Below are 21,534 nucleotides of genomic sequence, written 5' to 3' on the forward strand. Positions count from 1 at the left end.
TACATTAACTTCAGTAATTTAAGCCTTATCACCAGCCCTAGCCTATATTTAGATATTATTAGAGTAAATTGTTAGATTGTTAGAGTAAAAAGGAAACAAACGAGCACAAATCTCTGTTTATTATCCATGTTAAGATAAAATACTTCAATGTGTGTCGTGAATCATCTGGCCATGTAAATTCATGATATGATTTTTTTTGGCCAAATCACTCATCCCTGTCATCAAGCAACTGTATTTTCTATACTCCTAGCACTCCTGTATTGATTAGCCTATGTGTTAATATTTTAAAAGGTCCTGGTATTTGGAGTACCTGAAGGGGTGTGTGTGTGCGTGCTTGCATTTGTTCCATTTCATTTTGTGTGTTTAATTTTTTTCAACACTTGTCCCAGGCAGTTGAGTCTGGTGTGGTCTCTGTATATGAAGTAGGATTTGCCAAACCCTTTCATCATGGTTTCAACCTTTGTTTTGCAATTTAACAAAGGATTTGGTGTGAGTTTGTTTGTTGCTTTGCCGGTGCCTTGGCAAGTGTTAAAAACACATCTAGATCCAACAGCAGCGTCTCGCTCTTGGCAGCTAGAAATCAGCCTGTTTATTTTTAATGAGAAGTTAAATAAATAACAGATATATCTGTCTGAGGACATGTTGCTTCCTCACTTCCTCAGAAAAGGCACTCCGTGGCCGCACTCTTAAGGCTGTTTTCTTGGACAGACGAAACCTTGCACTTTGAAAATATTTTGCCGTTAAATATAAAATGTGAAATGGTTCAGCTAAATTTGAGGACGCAAGTGTGGTCTCTTCAATGTTACACAAACAGAAAGATAAATAACACGTTTTAGTGAGATGTGGCTTCACGCTTTGTAAAACAAACATCTGGACAGAATATTTATCAGACAGTACAAACTTTGAAAGTACACACCTGCTGTTGAATTCTGCTAATGAGCCATATGTTTATAATAGTTTGTGCACATTGTTGCACATGTAGACTGTAATTCCAGGCCGTCGGTGGTTTCCCTTGCACCGTTCGTGACTGCGATCCACGGGCCTCGTTTCCATGGTCGCCGCAGGCTTCTGTTATCATACTCAATCTATTTTTGAAAGTGGCCCTGGCATCCTTTCCCCCCACCTTTTCCCCTCTGTCCCAGAGCGATGGGGGGATGGGGGGACATGGGACGGGGGGGGGGGGGGTTGGGGGAGCTCGTTTTCTTTATGGAGCCACAGGAATCTCAACCGCATGCAGAGGATTTTGCTTCTAATCAGCCAGTGCCTTGGCCATGGGCCACTGCGCCTGGTTGCTGGTGCAGGGCTGCACACGTGTAACCTTATGGTCAGTCTGCACCCCAGGGTGTAGGGGGGGGGCCCGTGGGGGGGAAACTCTCGCTCTGTTAAACGGGTGCCTCATTTCAGTGCTGCATGGCTGCCTCCACTGTTCTGTTGTGTTACCCAGTCGTAACGAGTCGATGCTGAGCACGGCTCGCAGAAACTTGGTTTCCCACCATTTTCCTATTTGCAGCTTTACCACTATCGTGCACTGAGCATTTTCTTATGTTTACTTCTATTTTCTGCCACATTTTATCTGCAAATGTTGAAATCAAAACCAGGCAAAAGAATGCTTTCCCCTATTTGCTTGCACATTTTTGTTTCCTAATATTTCTAAATTTTCAAGTCAGTACTGTCAATGTATCTCCTTTTGCATTTGCATTAGGCTAATTCTCTGTCAGTTTATTTTAAAAAGGAATTAAATCGATTGTATTTTTAACTTATGCAGCATTGTGCCAGTATTACATATTGTGTTATAAATGTGTTTTGTTATGTATATGATGCTTAAGTTATTCTGCATACACAACATCGCAAAATTATCGAATAATGATAGTAATTTGAAAATGATTGGAAATGATTCTTAATTAAATTATTGCAGTTATCAGCAGCCTCCCTACCTGCACACACAAGAGTTTTATGCAGAGGATTAGAGGCAGAATTCACTGCTAGAAGGTTTTTTTAGGGGAAGTTAGGGGATGGAGGGAACTGAGGGAACAGAAGCTAGCTCAGCCTGTTTGTTTTATTATAGTTGCTCTGCAAATGTGAACTCTCGAACAGATTTGTTTGACTTTATTTTATGATAATTCATATTTATTACATTAATTTTATTATCCTGACTGATGTATCTGAGCAAATCTTAAGCACACAGTTCATTAAAGTGTCCGTTCATTTATTATTTGCAGCTTTCAAACTTACAGGATGTGCTCTATTCAGTGTCATGAAGATCAGCCTTTATGCTGTGCCTAAAAAAGATCTGTGAGCGTGTACAGTGGGAGAGCGTGGAAAAGATCAAGGCTTTTTTTTATGAATAAGACTGATATTTTCGGTAAGTTCTACAACGTGACAAAAGTCTGCATTCATCAATCTCAGAATTTTTAGAATGTAGCAGAGAATTTATTTTTCCAATTTAATATTTGCATGACCGCCTTAAAAACATACTATGCAGGATTTCCTTGCCTGAGATGTTTACAATCAAAAACATCTCCCCCATTCAGCTTAGTGGTGATGGAATTGGACCCACACTAGCCACTGCTAGCACAGCACCAATGGGTTTCAGTCTGCTCTAGCCTGCCTGGAAGCACTGCAAAAGTCTGTAAAGCAAGCACGCATGTGCACAAATACGTCAATTCATTGTTGCTTTTATCTTTGTTTATTTTTGCATGTTTACATAGTATAGCTTTGTGTATGTATTGCCGGGAAGTTGTAGGCCTCTCCCGCTGCATAGCTCGTTAGGAGGCTGCCTTCCCCCTTCAGCAGATCGGGGAAGTAGCCTAGAAGACCCCCACGTCGCGGCCTACCAGCCAACACCCGTGGCAACAAAGGCACACAGCCGCACATTCCCCTAAGATATGAATTTAGTGCAAAATGCATTTTGTTTCTCTCCGTCTAAGGATATTGGTCTGCAGTAGCAGAATGTTTTCGGAAACAAATTCCTATCGGGGTAGTAGGATTTTTCAACTTGTGGACTCCCGTATTTCCTAGTTAACGATTGCTAGTTAGCCCATATGAGCCGAGAGAAGTGGATTGGAATCTTATCCACCAGCCTTGTTTTTCCTTTACTTTGTTACCCACAGCATATTCTCATGCCATCATGGCCAGCCAGCTAACGTAGGCAAACATAACTGAATTTAGTTAGCTAATAATGCCAGCTACCTAACCTGAGTGCTGACCGGCCACTTGGATAGCATTAGATTAGCCACCAAGGAATGGAAGCATATCCGCACCAGAATTCAAATGAAACTTGAAATTGGCAATTATGCCTATGTTTTGGTTTCATTCGATGCGCGCATTAATCATGACATATTTATTCAGATGAAAATGTGAAAAAGAAAAACTTTTGTTTTAAAATGCAAAGTCCATTCCATATTCAGTTTTTCTTTCCCTCTGTGACACAACCCTGTCATAATTTAAATGAAAATGAAAACCACATTTGAAATAAGTTTCTTTTTGTAACCGCATTATCCATGACAAAAATGAAATGTTTCAATTGCCAAGTTATGTTTTTGCAACACAATAACAACAATGACATAAATCCAAGTGCAATACCATTGCATCCATAATAATATCAAATACAGGCAGACAAGCAAGGACTGGGCAGAAGTGCACATTGACAGATTGCCAGTGCATCACAGTGATGACTGAGCATGTTGTCTTCTGATATTTTCATCCTGCATGGTATGCCTTTAACCTTGGAAAATAATTTATATTTTCGTACAAATTGATTTATTTTTAATTGGTCCCCAGTGGATTTTTTTATTTGCTTTTCCTTTGGAGTTATAGCTGTGGTTTTTGGCATGGTTTTGGCACGTAGGAATTGGGAGACGAGAGCACGCGAGCAGGTTGCAGGTGCTGAAATAACTCTTTGTAGGGTATCGGCTCTGTAAATACTCTCTGGCTTTCCCCTAAAGGGATCCTTTTGTGGTGGATTTCCTTATCCAAACCGTCAGGTCTTTTACTGCCCAGCTGGAGGTCTGTTGTATGAGGACGACGATGGCTTTGAGGAGGTAATTAGCGCGCTCCTCCTCAGCCACGCCATTGGGGACGGTATCTGGCCGTCTGCGGTATTCGGAGCGTATTCCTGTCACAGTTATCTCTGCTCCCCAGCCCTGCCGACCCTCCCCTGCTCCGCTGTCTGTTTCTGTGTCAGTCACATCACACGTCGTGAGCGTTGAGTCTGCAATGTGAGTGACACACAGATGTCTGAGTTGAGCGGGCTGGAGATAAGGCAAGTTGGGAGAATGTGGAGGGCTGTGTTAGCGCGGGAGTTCTGCAGCAGTTTTAGCATGCGGTTATGCGGATCTGTACCGCTGCAGGGCTTAAGCATGCGGTTATGCAAATCTGTACTGCAGCAGAGTGTTAGCATGTGGTTATGTGGCTCTGTACTACAGGAGAGCTTTACCTTGCGGTTATGCGGATCTGTACTGGAGCAGAGCTTTAGCATGCGGCTATGCAGATCTGCAGAGCTTTAGCATGCGGCTATGCAGATCTGTACTGCAGCATATTTCACTGACCCACAATGCAGTGGCGAAAGAGTCTTTGAACAGTGTTTTCTCTAATTCTCTTTTGTGTGTGAACTCTGCTTGAACACACTTCCTGTCTGAGACGGGAGGCCTCCTCTGTGAGCCAGGCTCTCATTAAAGGTTGCTGTGCCCGTGTGGGAGGAAGAGAAGATGGCCGCCCGGCCGAGAGCTGCTGTGCAGAGGCTGGAAGGGGGCCGTGGGGCCCCTCCATCAGAGACTAATCGAGTCGGACGGGACCCCCCCCCCCCCGGGCCTCCGGGACCCCTCACCCCGGGACCTGGCCGCGGGAGCAGACCCGGAGTGCAGCCCGTGCCTAACGGACCGTGTGGCCAGCGCCGCTGGAGCCCGGGCCTGCCGGACCGCCGGTGGTCAGGGCGGAGCGGCCTGTGCCCCCGGGGCTAAAGCGCACGGTGGGATCCCTCTCTGGCCCAGCGGAACGCGCGCTAGGGGCTTTGCCAGACGGCAGAAATGTAACGATTCTCACACAGCGCCCCCGCCGAGGTCTTGTCGCACGCCGCGTTCGCTTCGGCCTTCGGCCTCCCCTGCGCTTTCTTATCTGCCATTTTCCCGGCCCGAGCCGCATGCTCCCGACCCGCCTGCTCCTTGATGGAATACGCAGCCGTGCGGGTGGGTGTGTCCTTCACACAGACTGCAGCCACCGTGGGAAACGGCCAGTGGCCGCGGGTGGCGGGGTGACGGGCCTACGCGGACGGCTCCCCGCCAGACACCGCCGTAGCCTCAGCGCTCGCGTCATCGCCGGAGCCGTTGCCTTCAGGGTGGCTGAGGGTCGCCAAGATTCCGGGTGGGCTTCTTTGTCCCCAACCTCCCTGCCCCCCCGCCCCCCCGCCCCCCCATACACTATCGACTTTGCGGCCCGACATTCCTCTGAAGTGGAAGTGTTGGAATGGAGTGGCCGGGCATCAAAGCGCCTGGCCTGACAGAAGGTTTCCTTTTCCCCCCAGTGTTTCTGCACCGCTGATAAAGTAAAGCCTTTCCTGCCCCGCTCCGCTGCGCACACTGGAAGACGTTCCCGTTTTATGTGTGTTCTTTGGCATGGCGGCTTCCTGCAGTAGACGGGGGTCAGCGCTAATAAAACGTTCCACAGCTGTGAGCTGCTGGACGGCTCATTCGGTTGAAGCACCACGCTGTGGTGCGTGGATGAGACTCATCGCCTCGGATCGAATCCTGGACGTGCCGGTGTTGACTGTGGCCGCTAACTCCACTGGGGAAACCTACAATTCCTGATTACAGCATGGAAGGGTTCAAAGTAGGTTAGAGGTCCACGTTTCATTGCTCTCTAGTGACCTCACTGGTCGATCGGGGCACCCATAGACTGCATGTCAAAGCTACATATGAATGGTCTTCCTCCGACTCCACTCTATGCCAGTTTACTCTGTGGTGTGACCAGTAGTAGTAGTTGCATCATGTGTTATGGAGGAGAACTCTCGTGTTAGCATGAGCAGTTGCAGATAATTGAACATTTCAAATTATGGTGGGAATTGGATATATGCAGCCTTGTTTGGCTTCAAAACAATATATATATTTTTTTAAAGTTCCACTGCTGAGACACCTTCTTTCGTGAGGATGTAAGGAAGAATCAAAGGCCAGGCTGGGAGTACAGCTTGTAATATGTCATCCTGTGAATGTGTGACCAGCGCAGGTTGTCTGCAGGGTTTTTCTGTTGTTGGTGTTGTTGTTTCCTTTGTTTGCCTGGACAGCGCTGACATTTGGCTTCCCTTTTCATAGTGGTCCCTCCGGGAGAGGTCCTAAACACTGCAATATGCTAGCCTAGAAACGTGGCAGAGGCTAATGGAGGCAGGCCAGGCTAAAGCCGGGCCTTATGGGTAGGAAGCGATCGTGGCCCTGACACTCAAGGCAGCAGCCTACGCCTCCTGCTGGCGCCATTACGGCTCCTTCACCAAATTCCGAGTAGAAGGCCTGAAAGTGACATGAAAGGAGCTGCCTTGCTCTTTGAAGGGTGTCGCCAGGGCCTCTTCGAGTGCTTCCACTGGATCTCACATGATTTTGCACTCCAGAAGGACCACCTCTGAGCCACTCCTGCTTTCCTTCTCTCTCTCTCTCTCTCTCTCTCTCTCTCTCTACATCTCCGAAAAAAACTTCTGATAACTTTTCTCTTGCCAAAGGCTATGGCTCAGCTGCAGCAGAGGATATTACGCTATTCCTCAGATGACTGGTCCTGAAGTGAAACGCAGATTGGGAGCAGCGGTGGGTTAGGTGAGGTCCGTTTAGCTTGGCGCGACCGATCGAGAGCGCTGCCATTAACAAGCCTGTAGACGCCGCTTGATGGCCTCCTTACCTTATTTTTAAACGGCCCTTCTGGGACCTTTCATCTCCATTTCCCTTCATTTCTGGAAAATCAGGTCCTTAGCCGTCCTTATTTATTTTGGTGAAATTGACTGTTTGGCACGCTCCCTGGCCCTCGGTGTGGCGTGCCAAATCCCTGCTCCGGCCGGCATGTTGGTCAGGCGGCCGCGGGAGCGGACCTGCCCCGTGTGGGTTTGGCGGTGGCGCGAGTGCCGCCGGAGTCTCTGGGGCCCGGCCGGCTCCTGGGGGTTTTGGTGAGATGTTTTGGCAGCGGGCACGTCCGCGGCGATGGCCTGCTGTCTGCGGGTGCTGCGGGCTGTTCCTGCTAACCACCGGCAGGGCCCAGAGGGGCCGGAGGCAGGCAGAGAGCTGGGCTTTAACGCGATTCCCACACCAGCTCAGAGCGCGGTGGGAGAGCTGCACCCACATCCTAATGTCTGCCTGTCATCACAGGCCATGCTGATGTGAATGAAACTGGAAGGCCCTTGTTCCTCTCCAGCCTGCTGGTTCTGAGTATTTTTAGCACATTCAGGTGTGTTTGCCTCCAAACAAAGCCAGTGCTCCTTTTCTTTGGTTCTTCCAAATGCCTGTCTGTTAGTCAAACTGGTGCACACGTGCTCATGAAAAAAAAAGGTGTTGTGGAGCGTCTCTTTGAGAAACTGAATCTGAGGGTGGAGAAACTACAACGGGCTATTATTTCCCAGTCTGTTTTTCTTTTAAGCTGAAGTCAGTCCAGTTCTCCAAGTTATGTGTTAGACACAGTGCTGAGGAGAGCGGGGAGGTTCAGAAGAGACGGTGTAATTGCATCTGTGTGCTATGTTCAGGGGAGCATCCTTCATTCTGACGGCTCTGAGAAGAGGATCAGAGTCAAAGGGAGCTGGGTGATTTACGCGCTAGCCGTAAAAGTGCGGTTCAGGTGGCCGGCGCTCTCGCTGCTGTAAGGAATCCTCCAGCGTCTTTACCGTCAACCCGAGCGCTGACCCGTGGCAGATGTTTCTCATCGCGCCTCTGCCTGGATCGTTCACCATTACAGCACCACAGGCGCTTCTCTGGGCACCCGAAAGTTTCCAGCCACAGGTACAGCCCGCCATGCTTTTTTGTAGATCTGAGTAGCCAGCGACACCCTAATTAAAAATGGAGCAATCCGCACATTGACCGTAGAGATGGACGTGTGTCTTCCCCAGGCCAACGCAGCTCAGGTTTGGAGAGCCTGCCAGGTCTCTTTGAGTCTACCTGGGTTCAGAGTGTTACAGCACGCAGGAACAGTTTCCCCAGTTTGTGCAGAACGTTGTTGTTTTGGCACTGCTTGATTTTCTGCTGTCTCTGATTTTGAAAATCTTTACCAGATTGGACTGCGGTCATATTTAGAAAATGTAGGAACGTTGCTGGGGGATGGGGGTGCTCTTGTTTGACTTGCTTGAGGCTAGTCTGAGCTGTTTAACACCGCCAACGATAGCGAAGTCAACCTTCTCCGAACTTGGACTGTGCTCAAGTCCTGAGCGTTTGGCCTGCCGTGACTGGCCGTGATGTAGCGGTCCCACTAGAAAACGTGTTACAGTCTCCCCCCCCCCCCCCCCCGTGGCATCGGTCACAGGGAGACGCTCTGCCTCGCCTCCCCAGTCGCCGCCGTCGCTCCTTTGTCGAGTGCCTCGCTTCCTGTCCCTCGGCCCGTCCGAGGCTGATTTAGCGCGGCGGTCAGACCCCCCCCCCTCGCACGGCGGACGTGGCGTGATGAGCGGGGATAATCCCGGGGGCAGGAAGCGGGAGAGCTGCTCCCCGGGTCCGGGGAGATGGATGAGTTTGGGGAATGTCAGGCGGAGGCGCGAGCTCCATTTCGCTCAGAGGAGGGCTTTGTGTGGCGGCTTAGCCTCGCGCTTGCGGGCGGGCGGGCGGGCGGGCGGGCGGGCAGGCGGGCGGGCGGGCTTCTGCCTTTCAGTGTCCTCTCCTGGAGAGCCTGCCTCTTTATATAGCTGCCTGTTTGTACTCGGGTTTCTTTAAATATCTCATTCTGCCGGGTGAAAAGTTTTTTTTATTTAATCAGAAGTTAAGATTGATTTAATCACTGTTTTGAATAGCTAGGGCTGCTCCTTTTTTCTTTACCTTTGAGCACCTTTCCTTTTTAGTGCCGCCTGCTATTTTCTGTCTTAATCTGCCCCAGGACTTGTTGGCTCAATCATTTGGCTTGGATTCAGTCAACATTTGTCCTTAACTTTGACAACAAAAAGGAGAAGTTCTAACATTTTTCTTCAGAAGAACAGTGCAGCTCTTTAATTTCAGTTGTTGCTGAACTTGCCAGCTTCTAATTATTTATGTCCATGACAGATTTTATGGAGTGAAAGCTTCCATGTCCAGAGATATTTCAGGACTTCAGGTTTAATACTTGTGTGTTCAATTTGGAGAGGACTGAACATTTTCTGCCGGTGCACTAATAGGTTGTTTTTACTCATCATTACATGACGGCGTGCTGTTTTAAGAAGTCCAGTCCTTTAGATTATACCCAGTGTGGCTCATGTCTTTTGCATTGGCTGTTGGCTAAGCTATTTGGTGGTTTGTAAGATAAAGATTACAGTTTTGCTTGGTGGAAGCCTTTTGTAAACTTGAGGACTAGTCTGTCGCAGAGTAGTTATTTATTTTGGGGGAACATTTTTTTTTCTTCTGAAATTCTGTGATATTTCTGTCATATTTCAGCTTAGCACTCCACTCCGCCAGAATAATTGCTTCTCATATATTTGATTTGCAGCTATGAGTGGAAAGGACTGAAAATAGATTGGCCAGTTTTGCTCCTTTTTTTATAAGCCCTATGGGTGTTTAAATTTCTTGCTCTTCAACAATTGTCACAGACATTGTTTTCCTAACGCTGACGGATATAGTGCGCGTCCAGATTTCCAAACTGGAACAGTCCCGGGCATTGGCTTTCTGAGAGGGAGAGAGAGGGCCAGACTGAACACGCTGCATCTCAACCGTTATCATTGTTATTTAGGGCCCCCCACACCCCCACCCCCTTACATGTGGAAACCATTATATCCTGTCTGCCCCAGCAAAAGAAAACAGTGGCGCTGTGGATGTGAGATGTGTGAGGGGCTGGGCTCCGTGACCCGCTCCCTCAGCGGGCCCTGCGCTGTTTTCACAAAGGGGTTCGTTACTGCGGGGCCTCGGTCTGCGTCGGCCGTCTCCTCTCCGCGTGGGGCTGAGCCGCGGCTCACAACCCAGATACGTCAGCTCCTTTCATTCACGCGCTCGCTCTCCAGTCAGCCATTTTGTTTCCTGTGTGCTGAGACGCGGGCATGCGTTCACGCTCGCGAGCGAGGCTCTCGCTTGTCTCTGCTTAGCATGAAGGCTAGCTGGTGAAGCTGCCGCTTAATGCCGTTCCTACTTTGTAGTCCCGAGCTTCGATAACGGCCACGTCCCTGAGGTGGCGGTTCGTTCTTTCTCCGCCGTGCTGTAGGTTGTTAGTGTTACTCAAACGGTACCCACGGATACGCACAGAAGTCATTTTCCTAACGGGCTCGCCAGTTTGTGTGCCTTAAACCGCCACGTTTCCTCACTTTCAAAAAATCAAATAAATGAAGTTGTAGAAATGTTTTATTAAATAAACAGTCCGTCACCAAGATCCATTTTGTATGGAAATCTCCGTGCCATGACAACTCAGTCACACATTGATGTGAAAGAATAAAAAAAAAGGAGAGAGAAATGTTTTCCTTCCTTACATGTGGAACTAATTTGCCCGCGTTTCTGCCCCACACAATACCCATCAGCCATTTCACCAGTTCTTTTTTCAAACAGAGGAGCAAAAAAAATAAAAAATCTGTTTTGCGCTTTTCTCCGTCTTCAAAGGCGTGTCTCTCATTGGCCGGAGAAGCAGCTTTGGGGATTCCACAGCGTAAAAATGAGTTTGGAAGATGTGACGAATGTGGTCTACTTCATTCACTGCCACTAGAGTGAACCAGGCTTTTGGCAAGCAGCGACAGTTGGGCATTTAATTAGGCAATCTGCTCTGCCGTGAATCAGAACGCAGGCAAATGACACTGGTTTTGCTTCCCTTTGTTCAAATGCTTTGTCGGGCAAGGACACCGATTAATTTTTAATCCATATATGAAACGATTTGCGTACGTTTAATCCTCGAGTAATCTATGATTTTATACGTCAAATCTCTGCTTTTCATATCTTTTCGCGACAGCGGTTTATTACAGTATGAAGAGGGTGCAGGCCGTTGTGTTTCGGTGGGCTGCGGGTGTGAGTGTGCATCTGCAGGCTGCTGAAAGGTAGGGGTGCGTGCGCACAGTGTTCACAGGTGCAGGGTTCGTCTGGCTCAGGCCTGCTTTGCAGGCATCCTGTCTTTAGAAGCCGAGTCGGGGGAGGTGGGGGTGGAAAAAGCACATCAGAGGGAAAGCAAAGACTCTTCATTTTGGCTCTGGCCCTTTGTAGTGCAAAGAGTATATTGGTTGTGGGGGGGACGGGGAGGGGGGGACCGGGGGGGGGCTGGTGCGCTACCTGCCGCAGGAAGCAGGCCGCGTCTTCCCCGGCTCCTCGCTGCTTTTGTCTGGCCTTTCATCTGCGGGGTTTATAAGCCGGTGCCGCTGGCCTGGGTGAACCCCGGCCTCCCCAGCTGCTCCAGACCCGCTCCAGTGCAGGTGCCCTTTACTCAGGCCGGCACGCCCGCCCGGGGGTGACCCGCCGAACCGGGCCGGCGATGGGCCCCGCAGGCTCGGAGGGCCCCCCTGCGCGCCCCTGGGGTGCGACTGCAGGTTGGGCAGCCCAGGCCCAACCGGGTCCACCTGAAGACTATTGCCGCGCAGCCTAAAGAGAGGATTAGGAAACTTATCTGCAAACCGTTTCATGCCATCGCGCCCTTCCGCCGGCCCGCCGCAATCCCAAATGAATGTGGATTACCGCTCGGGGGCCGGCCTTTGAAGGCGGCTGAATGGCTAACGGGTTTATCCCTCAGCTGCGCCGTTTTAATGGAAATGCCCCAGACCCCTCAGAGCCTCTCCGGCGCGCCGGTCTGAGGAGTCTGTTCTCTCTGGAGACGGCGCTTAGGGGAGCGGATCTGCGGAGATGCGAGGGACACTCCAAAGGGCCGGTCCCATTTAACGCATGCCGAAGAGAGCGGGGCGGGGGAGGGGGAGGGCCCCGCTTCATTTCGCCGCCTCCCGTGTCATCTCTGCCGGTCACGCGCGGCCTTGGCGCAGCTAGCCTAGCCGCCCTGGCGATACGCAGCGTAGCGAGAGACGCGCGTCTGACCTCCCCGCCGAGGCGTAGTGGAAACAGGCGTGCGGCGGGGGCTGCTCCAGCGTAACACCAGCCTCAGCGAGTCCAGGAAGCCCAGTCCAGGCCTGGGCCACGCTCGTAATTACGCAGTGCTCTCTACCCCTGCACTCCTCCCCCCCCCCCCCCCCCGAAAGCTCCCGAGGCGGTGACCCCTCCCCGCCCCCCTCGGGGGAGCCGCCCCGCCGCGGTCGCCGGGGTGACATTGCAGCGGCTCGGGTTCCAAGCTGCAACATTCCTCCCGGCCCCGAGGCATAGCTGCGAAAGTCATCAGAGCGGCTCGAAAAACAAACGCTCCGCGCCGGGGGGGGACGCGCGGCCCCCTGTGTGCGTCTGCGCCCGTGTGCGTCTGCGCGCGTGTGCGTCTGCGCGCGTGTGCGTCTGCACGCGGCCCACCGCGTCTTTATTTGTGGGTTTAGCGTCCAAAGCACCGTCTCCTAAGAGCGGGGGCGCGCCCGCTGAGCGCTTTTAGGCAAAGGGGAACCGATGACGGCTCCCAGCCCGTCCTGTGCGTGCGTGTGTGTGTGTACGCCCGTGTGAGTGATGTGTGTTTCGCAGCGCTGTGTGGAATTCGGGGGAGGCGTCAGGTGACGGCAGGCATCCGCAGGTCTGCTAGCGCATTTCAGCCGCATCCCAAGCCCTCCCCTCCTGCCAGTTAGCGGCCCCCAGCCCATAAGACAAAACCCAATAAGCGCTCTCCTTTTCTTCATTAAACCCCCGTCGCAGTTTCCAGTGACAGGCTCCTCTGCGATTCGCGGAGACTTGCGGAACTTTCCAGCGCTAATCCGTCGATGAGGGGTTTGACGGGTTCTTGGGGGAAAAAGCGGAGCAGGAAACGTGCCTGCTTCTGTGGCCTTCCCCCAGACCTCGTCCCACCGCAATGCTGAATTGTAATGAGGTCTGCGGGAGGATTAGGGTACCTCACCGTTGTTGGTGCAGCGAGGGCAGTATGAATTTCAGGTTTCTGCGGAGCGGAGGAATTCTGGGTAATTTCGCGCCTGCTGGCATTTGTCTGACAGTCGGTGAAGACGAGCGAAAGGGAAAGAAGTGGATAGAATAATCCCCGTGAAAGCAGATTTAGCCGCGCGCGTAGCGTAGCCGCTCAGAGTGAAACACCTGCTGCCCGTTTAAGGGGAGTATTTATTTAGCTATATTTCGTGCCTCTCGGTGGTTGTAGCTGTTAGCGAGTGTTGCTTCAGCTGTGGGGAGGTTTGTGGCACTCAGGAGATCAGCTGCAATGCGGTTTTGTGTAAGTGTGTATTTGGGAGGAGGGGTATTGGAGGCTGCCGGTTGTGTACTGTAGCTACGTCATGCGGATTTAGACCACAAAGATCTCCACTACGTGTGATGTTGAGTGTCTGGCATAGTAAGACTGGCACGTGTTTGATCTTTTGAATATTCAACCATGGGATTCCTTATTGATTACTTGAATAAGTAGCCTACATCTAATACTTTTTGCTGAGTAAAAAAAATAAAGTTTAATGATTTCCCATCAGTATTCATGAAAGTGAGTACAAGAATCTTGCATGAAGTAAGAATTCATCCATATACATTTTTCTTCATAGAAGTGAAAATGCATGTTTGTGGTCATTTATGAAGAATAAATTAGAGTTTTCTTACAGTGTGAGGGATGGTTTATTTTTGGAATATTCACTCTTTTTAAGTTTCCGTTGAAGGGTACCAGTCAGGTACTTGCAGCTCTGTGTTTGCTGACCAGCGGTTGGCTCAAGAAGCGGGTTAAAATGATGCTGTGCCAGAATTTTGGGGTTGTGAGTGTTTGAGGGTGAACATTTAAGGTACAGGGTGGTTTTTTTACAGTTTCAGCTCTTACCTTTCCTGGGCCCACATGGCTCCATGAGTGTGCTAGAGGACCAGGACTGATCCTGCACTGTGTCTTCATTCCAGAACTGGAAGCATGACATTTCTGTGGAGACAGTATCCATAGTATCGTCACGTCGACCCAGAGTTCACTCTGAGAGACCACCCCTCCATGATATGGCCGTTCCTTACAGCCACATGCCAGAATCATAGCAGCATTGCCTGTTAACAATTATCTCTCCTGGGAAAGTCTGATTTTTGTAAGCAAAACAAAATTATTGCAATTTACAACAATTAGTAGAAATGGCATAATTTCAGGAAACGGATCATTAGCCGTGAAAAAGCAAGATAAAGGGCTTGTACTTTAGAAGCCGACTTGTACTTTCCTTTCTAGAGTAGGCCTAAGTGTAAAAATCTGATGGAACGCTTAGGACGAAATAGCATGTAGACCACCAGATTGTACCCAGAAGAAATCCCACTGAATGATTGAACTTGCCCACAGGTGGAACCGAGCGTGTCGCTCAGCTTTACCAGAAAAGCCTTTTCAGAAGATTTTTCTTTCAGATGATCCAATTTTGGTGTTATTGAACTGTAATTTTATATTATATTGACCGTATTTCTTCTCTTTTTCAGAGAATCTTCAACTCCTTCGTGTACACTGAAAAGACTTCAAACGGCGAGACCGAAGTGCAGCAGGTAAGTCCCCAGAGAGGCCGTGTTGAGCGCAGGGTTTCTGAGTGACCTTCCACACTGTGCTCCACGCTGTGTTCCACACTGTGTTCCACACTGTGCTCCACGCTGTGTTCCACACTGTGCTCCACACGGTGTTCCACGCTGTGTTCCACGCTGTGTTCCTGCCATGGCTTGAGCCTGAGGAGAGAGAACGCTCCATTCACATTGTGCTGCTGCTGTTCTCCTGACGCTGAAATATTCCTTCCCCCGTACCTGCTCCTCTCTGAGGCATTCCCTCTCGCCGTGAGCTCCTGAACAGCGCAGGGCGTTTGTAGAGCGGACGCGAAGCCAGCATATCCAGTCCGGAGCCTTCTCGCTCCGCGTCCGTGACACGAAGCACATTTGAGCGCGTGCGTACGCGGCGGTGCTTCGCCCATTTGCCTGCCATTCAGATTCATCGTTCGGAAACTTCTGGAACCGCCAACCCGTCGAACGTGTAGCGCGCCGCGGAGGCGTTTGTTTGTCGGGGGAGTATTGGCGCTCTGCCTCGTTGCGCCGTGGGGATCCAGGAACATATGGCGGGAGCCTTATCAGGTACTGGGTAAAATAAACAGGGGCTCCGTCCCAAACCCTGCCGGTGATTAAAGAGCTCTGGGGGCCCGGCGGGGAGCTCTGACAGGAACTCGCCCCTGGGCCTCAGTCTGGAGCGCTCCGTATCTCCTGCTCCTTTCGCATGGCATTAACGTCGTCATGGCTCCCGTCCCCCAAATAAATCTGGGGGAAGTGACAGCAGCCTGACAGCAGCTCAGGCGCGCTCCAGAACCCTCTCCGCGGATCACAAAGCGCAAAGCAAGAACGGGCAAGAAGTTATTTGTTTTTCCAGCCTCAGAGAAAAGCCCTGCATGAATTAGTCTAACCTGTAGCTGTTTGCTCCCCACGAGTGTGTGTAAGAACTTAAGTGGCTCGTTGGCAACGACTCTTTTTGACACATTGATTAAAACTGAAAAGATCTGGCTTTCAGGTTTTGTGAAAAACAGATTCCGAACGTTATGCACAAGAGGCCGCTTTTGTCTGGCTCCAGATGTTTCGGGCTGGTATGTTTGAGCAGCGCTGTTGAAAACAAGGTCCGTGTACCTGGCAGGCCAGCCAGCTCGTTTCTCTGCTGCGTTGGGCTGTTTTCTCAGTGCGTGTGGAAGGGTGTAGGCTAGGTGAGTACTTTCCATTGGACTCCTTTCAGCTCTGTCATCTGCCAGAGTTTGGCAAACGAGGCCCACTTTTTTAACACTGGCCGTGTGGATGAAGCCATGTGACCCCCCTCAGTCCTCTCCTGCCTGACTCTGTGCCAGTGCAAGTCCCTGTTGATCATCACTGTGATGGTCCTAGGCACTGCTACGTGTGCAAAGTTGTTGTCTTTGTCAGGTCTCTTAAATGTGTGCGTGTTGCTTTTGGCTGCCCAGAGAAACCATGGCAACAGAATCAACAAAGGTGTAGGTTTTTTTTGAAGCCTCTGAATCCTCCTTGGTTTTTTCTTAAGAACTTTGTCAAAGGTGGTATGAATCATTAATTATTACGTTTGTTGATTTTGTTCACATTTCTCCTTGTTTGGTTTTCTTGGCTGAATACGGGGTGCCATTTAGCAGCACAATTGAAATGAATACTAAGCGTAATGCTTTCTTTAATGGCGGTGTCGTCATCATGGCAGCCCTCCATCCCTGAACAGTGCTGGGAGGGACACACAGCTGCACTCTGAAGACTGAAATGTAAAGGAGGTGTTTTTTTTTTTTTGTAAAGCAGTTTCAATGTTTGTAGTAATGTTCTTCTAGCTAGACACACCTGTGAGGATGGCTGATGTTGTTTAGCATACTTCAATCAGCTTTTGTGTCCGGCCTTTTGAGTCTGTTTATGTTTGTGTGTGTGCTGTGAAATATGGAGGCAGCACTTTGAGTGCAAGCCTCTGTGTAACTGATTCCCTGGTAGCTCTTTGAAGAATTTGAAGAGTTCCTTTCCGGAATGAAATATCTCTCCTGTCGCAATTTACAAAATGGTGTCTTTCTCTGTCCACCAGGAAAGAAGTGTAGTGGAAATGTGTTTTTCATATTCACCCGAGAGAGCTTCGGGATTTAGATCTTAGAAGGACAGGAGAACGTACACAGATGCACACACTTAATAGGCTATATCGATCAGAGCCATTAATGAACTAATGCATTAGTTATAAAAACATTTATTGAAATCTGGTTTATTTGTACATGTAGTTAATGCAATATAGGCAACAGAAAATCTTGTTTTACTGATTTGAACAGCCTCACATTGAGACTAGATTTCTAAAGGGTAATTTACATGTTTACTTTGCTTTAAGGTAGATGCAGTAGGCTACAGGAAGGTCTACTCCTTGCATTATAGGCCCTGAAGATAGACTTGTCAATTCTCATGAGTGATGTGAGTTTGGTCCATCCTGAGAGATTATTGGTGTGTAATGTCGTGAGGGGGGATTTGACTTGCAGAGTAAGGCAAAATCTTCAAAACCACATTTTCTAATCTTGCTAATAAATCAGCATGAGGAAAAATGTCTGTGACAAGCAGGATGAGCTGAAAACGGTGGTGAGAAGCTTGACTGGATCACTTAATTACACCATACTGCTGACGGACTCCAGCAAACCCCTGTACAAGTTAACCCATGTGAGCAATCCCCTGTACAAGCAAACCCCTGTATGGGCAATCCCCTGTACAAGCAAACCCCTGTACGAGCAAACCTCTGTATGAGCAAACCCCTGTATGAACCAAACCTCTGTATGAGCAAACCTCCATGTGAGCACAAACCTCTGTATGAGCAAACCTCCATGTGAGCACAAACCTCCATATGAGCACAAACCCCTGTATGAGCAAACCTCCATATGAGCACAAACCCCTGTATGAGCAAACCCCTGTATGAGCACAAACCCCTGTATGAGCAAACCTCCATATGAGCACAAACCCCTGTATGAGCAAACCCCTGTATGAGCACAAACCCCTGTATGAGCAAACCTCCATATGAGCACAAACCCCTGTATGAGCAAACCCCTGTATGAGCACAAACCTCTGTATGAGCAAACCCCTGTATGAACCAAACCTCTGTATGAGCAAACCTCCATGTGAGCACAAACCTCTGTATGAGCAAACCTCCATGTGAGCACAAACCTCCATATGAGCACAAACCCCTGTATGAGCAAACCTCCATATGAGCACAAACCCCTGTATGAGCAAACCCCTGTATGAGCACAAACCCCTGTATGAGCAAACCTCCATATGAGCACAAACCCCTGTATGAGCAAACCCCTGTATGAGCACAAACCCCTGTATGAGCAAACCTCCATATGAGCACAAACCCCTGTATGAGCAAACCCCTGTATGAGCACAAACCCCTGTATGAGCAAACCCCTGTATGAGCAAACCTCCATATGAGCACAAACCCTTGTATGAGCAAACCCCTGTATGAGCAAACCTCCATATGAGCACAAACCCCTGTATGGGCAAACCCCTGTATGGGCAATCCCCTATACGAGCGAGGCTGACGTGACGGCCGTGCATCAGGGGCCTTTAAGGAAAGAGGAGATTGCTGTCTTCCAAACGCTGCTGACATTTCCGTGGAGCCTCAGAGGGTGACCCCAGGGGTCTCTGCTCTGTCAAGGGGGATGTGAAGCTCCCTGAAGCCGAGAGGTAATCCCTGCGTTCGGTTGGCGGGAAGGGGCCTCTGCGGAGGAGGGTCCAGAGGAAACCGCGGACAGGAAGTGTGAGAGTGCTGCGTGACCGTGCTCTTCACACACACACACACACACAGGGCCTTTGTCTAGTAAAATGACTTGCGCTCGATGCTATGATATTGAATGTAAACACTTTCCTCTACTTCCCAATTTGTACGACTTCGCTCTGTTACCACTTAAGCTGTTGAACCAGGTCCCATTTAACAGAGCAATAGAAATACCTCATACACTCTCGCTTTGGCTAGAACGCGCCTTCTTTCCTGTAAATGTGCAACAGCTGGGCCGAGCCGCTGGCCAAGTTTGGAAATAATAGGTGTACCTGCTGGCTTATTAATCAGCCAGATGTTGTACGTTCCCCGCTCTTTGGTTCAGCGTTGTTGGGTAACGCGCTGAAGGTAACTGTGGCGTTCGGAGGAGAGAGCTATCGCCGTAGCTCCGTTCCCCCCCCTCCCCGAGCGCGTTTCTCCCCCCAGGCTCCCGTCTCTCACGAAGCCGGTGCCGTAAAGAGCCGCGGTTCTCCTGGCCCCGCCCGGAGACGAGCGCATGGATCCCGCTCCCACACCCGGGCCAAGCGCTGGCGCGCCGGGCGCTAATGAGCCCGCCAGGAGGAGCGCGCTGAATGAAAGGCTGGCGCGCACGGGCCCGGCCATTCAGGCCCGGCTCCCCTGTGAGAGCCGTAATTGAAGCGCGCGTCCAGCGCCCAGGCGAGCCGGCTCTAACCAGCTCACTCTGCGCCCCGCGCTGGGAAACCCAATTAGCTTTCATGTCGCTGTCGCTATTATGCTGCGACTCGGGACTAACCAGAAATGCAAAGGGGCCAGGTGTCATCCTTTCATGCCTTTCTAGACGCTGGGTGCAGGTATAATATTGATTGATTGGCCCCCGAGTTCTCTAATGTGGCCGTCTCCCTTTAATGTGATGTTCTGATTGGCCCTGGCGGCAGAGGGCTTTTCTGCTGTTGTTACGGAAATCATGAGCTGACGGCGTGCCCAGCCAGGCTGTTATCAGTGTTGTGTGACCGACCGTTATTTATTTCTGATTTTATCGTTAGCCAATTACATGTCATAATTTATGAATGTGTTGTTTTATTATTTTCGTTAATGGTGTCCGAGTGTTTTTACTTCTACCTAGAAAGCAGAAAAAAAAGTAATCCAGTGCAACACTGAAGAAAGTAGTCCTGCCAGTAATACTCCTGCATATTCCACATAGCAGAACTCTTCCTTTCATGAGCATGTGAAAGACATTTGACCTCAGAGTTCAGGGGAAAACTGTTCTCATGAATGCTGTGTGTGTAATGTGTGTGTTTCAGCTGGCGAAAAAGATACGTGAGAAGTTCAACCGCTACCTGGATGTTGTGAACAGAAACAAGCAGGTGGTGGAGGCATCTTACACTGCCCACCTGACCTCCCCGCTCACTGCCATCCAGGACTGCTGCACCATTCCTCCCTCTATGATGGAGTGAGTAGCTCTGCGTGCTCTAAGCAACAGTGCACCCAACCGTACCTCACACTGCACCCAACCATACCTCACTCAGCACCTAACCACCTCCTCACACTGCAAACCACCGCCTCACTCTGCATCCAACTAGCGTCTCACACTACAACCAACGAGCATCTCACACTCGTGTGTACAAATCAGCATCTCCCTCTACGTCCACCCAGGGTCTCATACATACAGTAGCTCCAAATGACCATCTCCTACCACATCCTACCAGGGTCTCTCACATGGTTCCACATCAGCATCTCCCCAAAATGCCTCCATCTCTCACACTGTTCCCCAGCTCTCACTCTTCATTACCAAGCTCTTCACTCATGTTACATTAGAGTATTTGTTTTTCTAGTGACACCTTGGTCACCTCTCTTTGTAAGGACACTTTTCACCAGTTTGAATGAAAGGATGCGCTCAACTGGCTTGATTTTCATTTGTGGAGACGTGTGCAACCTAACGGATGCTAATAATAATGTCTGCAGAACTGTCTGTGCGGCGGGCAGCGGGCCAAGCTGAAACTTTCATTGGCCGTGACGTTCAGGCAATCTCGAAATCCAGTCTGAAACGCGCCTCAAAAGAGCCAGCGCAGAGTCCAGGTTCAGCGAGGCCCCGCTTTCAACCTAATCTCCACAGAAGCAGCTTGAGGTGTTTGACTTGGGCCTCACCGCTGTTTTGATGGTGTTATCTCTCGCCGAAGGCTCGCTGTGAATTAATGGGGTTTTGGGTCGCGTTCCTCGCCGAGGGGAATCTTTACCGCCCATCTGCAGCGTGGCTCCGCCGCGGAGAGCGAAATCCGGGCCGGGCTTTCCCTCCCCCCCGCAGCAGGCGCCGCTGTTCTCCAGCAGCGCGATGGGGAAAGTGAGGAAGAGTCAAAGCAGAGATTATATAAGACGGGGCTCTGGCAAGGTAGTGGGGCGCAGAATCGTGGAGATGCTCCGTCTGACGCTTCCCCACACCCAGAACTTCAAAGTCTTCCCAAAAAAAAACAGACTAGGGGCTCATTTTCAGAAGCTCGTTTTGGAGCGTGATGGGTTTTTTTTAGCTCGTGAAAAAAGGACTTTTTTATTTATTTATTTATCTATTTATTATTTACAATGGCTGAAGGAAGAGAGCATCACCACAGGTGGAATGAGCTGTGTCTTGTTGTCAGAGCGAGGGCTCAGTATTGTGATTCCTGTCATCGCCAGTGGACGGGCGACCTTCATAACCCTCGTCAGTGTTGCTCAGTGCAGCTGTTGCCTGGCCCAGCCCTGACCCACGCTGGACTTTGAAGAGTATTTCACACACTATCCGTGTCAGATCGGCGTCATACACCCAGAATCTCATCTGCCCTTTGACTTGACCTGTCGACTACAAATGCTGAAAATTGTGTTCATTAAACAAATATTTGTCTGCATGTGACATGGTTGTTCATTGCCATTGTATTTGGAAAGATTTATGGGGGTTGTATCAATTGACTGTTCTTCAATATTTAACAAGAACATAACTGGCTACAGTACGTATCATAACTGGGTCCTGTGGGTTAGCACAGGGCAAAATCCATTGTGAATTTCAAATGAGCTCAGTAGTGATTGCCAAATGTTGATTCATCTTGCAAATTCAAAAGTCAGTATTGGTGGGGGTGGACCAAGAAAACGAGTGGAAATGTGACAACTGAAACTGGATGTTGACAA

At 49.8% G+C, this 21,534-nt stretch overlaps 1 protein-coding gene across 1 annotated transcript in view; it reads left to right on the forward strand.

Annotated features, from left to right (window-relative positions):
- The window catches only part of cachd1 (cache domain containing 1), a 68,656-nt gene that overhangs the window by 17,605 nt on the left and 29,517 nt on the right, over positions 1–21,534 (forward strand). Inside the window, exons 2-3 of the mRNA XM_035415892.1 lie at positions 14,598–14,660; positions 19,683–19,831. Of these exons, the coding sequence (XP_035271783.1) occupies positions 14,598–14,660; positions 19,683–19,831 (212 nt within the window). The remainder of the gene's footprint in view (positions 1–14,597; positions 14,661–19,682; positions 19,832–21,534) is intronic.

Source organism: Anguilla anguilla, chromosome 4, assembly GCF_013347855.1.
Source record: "Anguilla anguilla isolate fAngAng1 chromosome 4, fAngAng1.pri, whole genome shotgun sequence".
Lineage (NCBI taxonomy): Eukaryota > Metazoa > Chordata > Actinopteri > Anguilliformes > Anguillidae > Anguilla > Anguilla anguilla.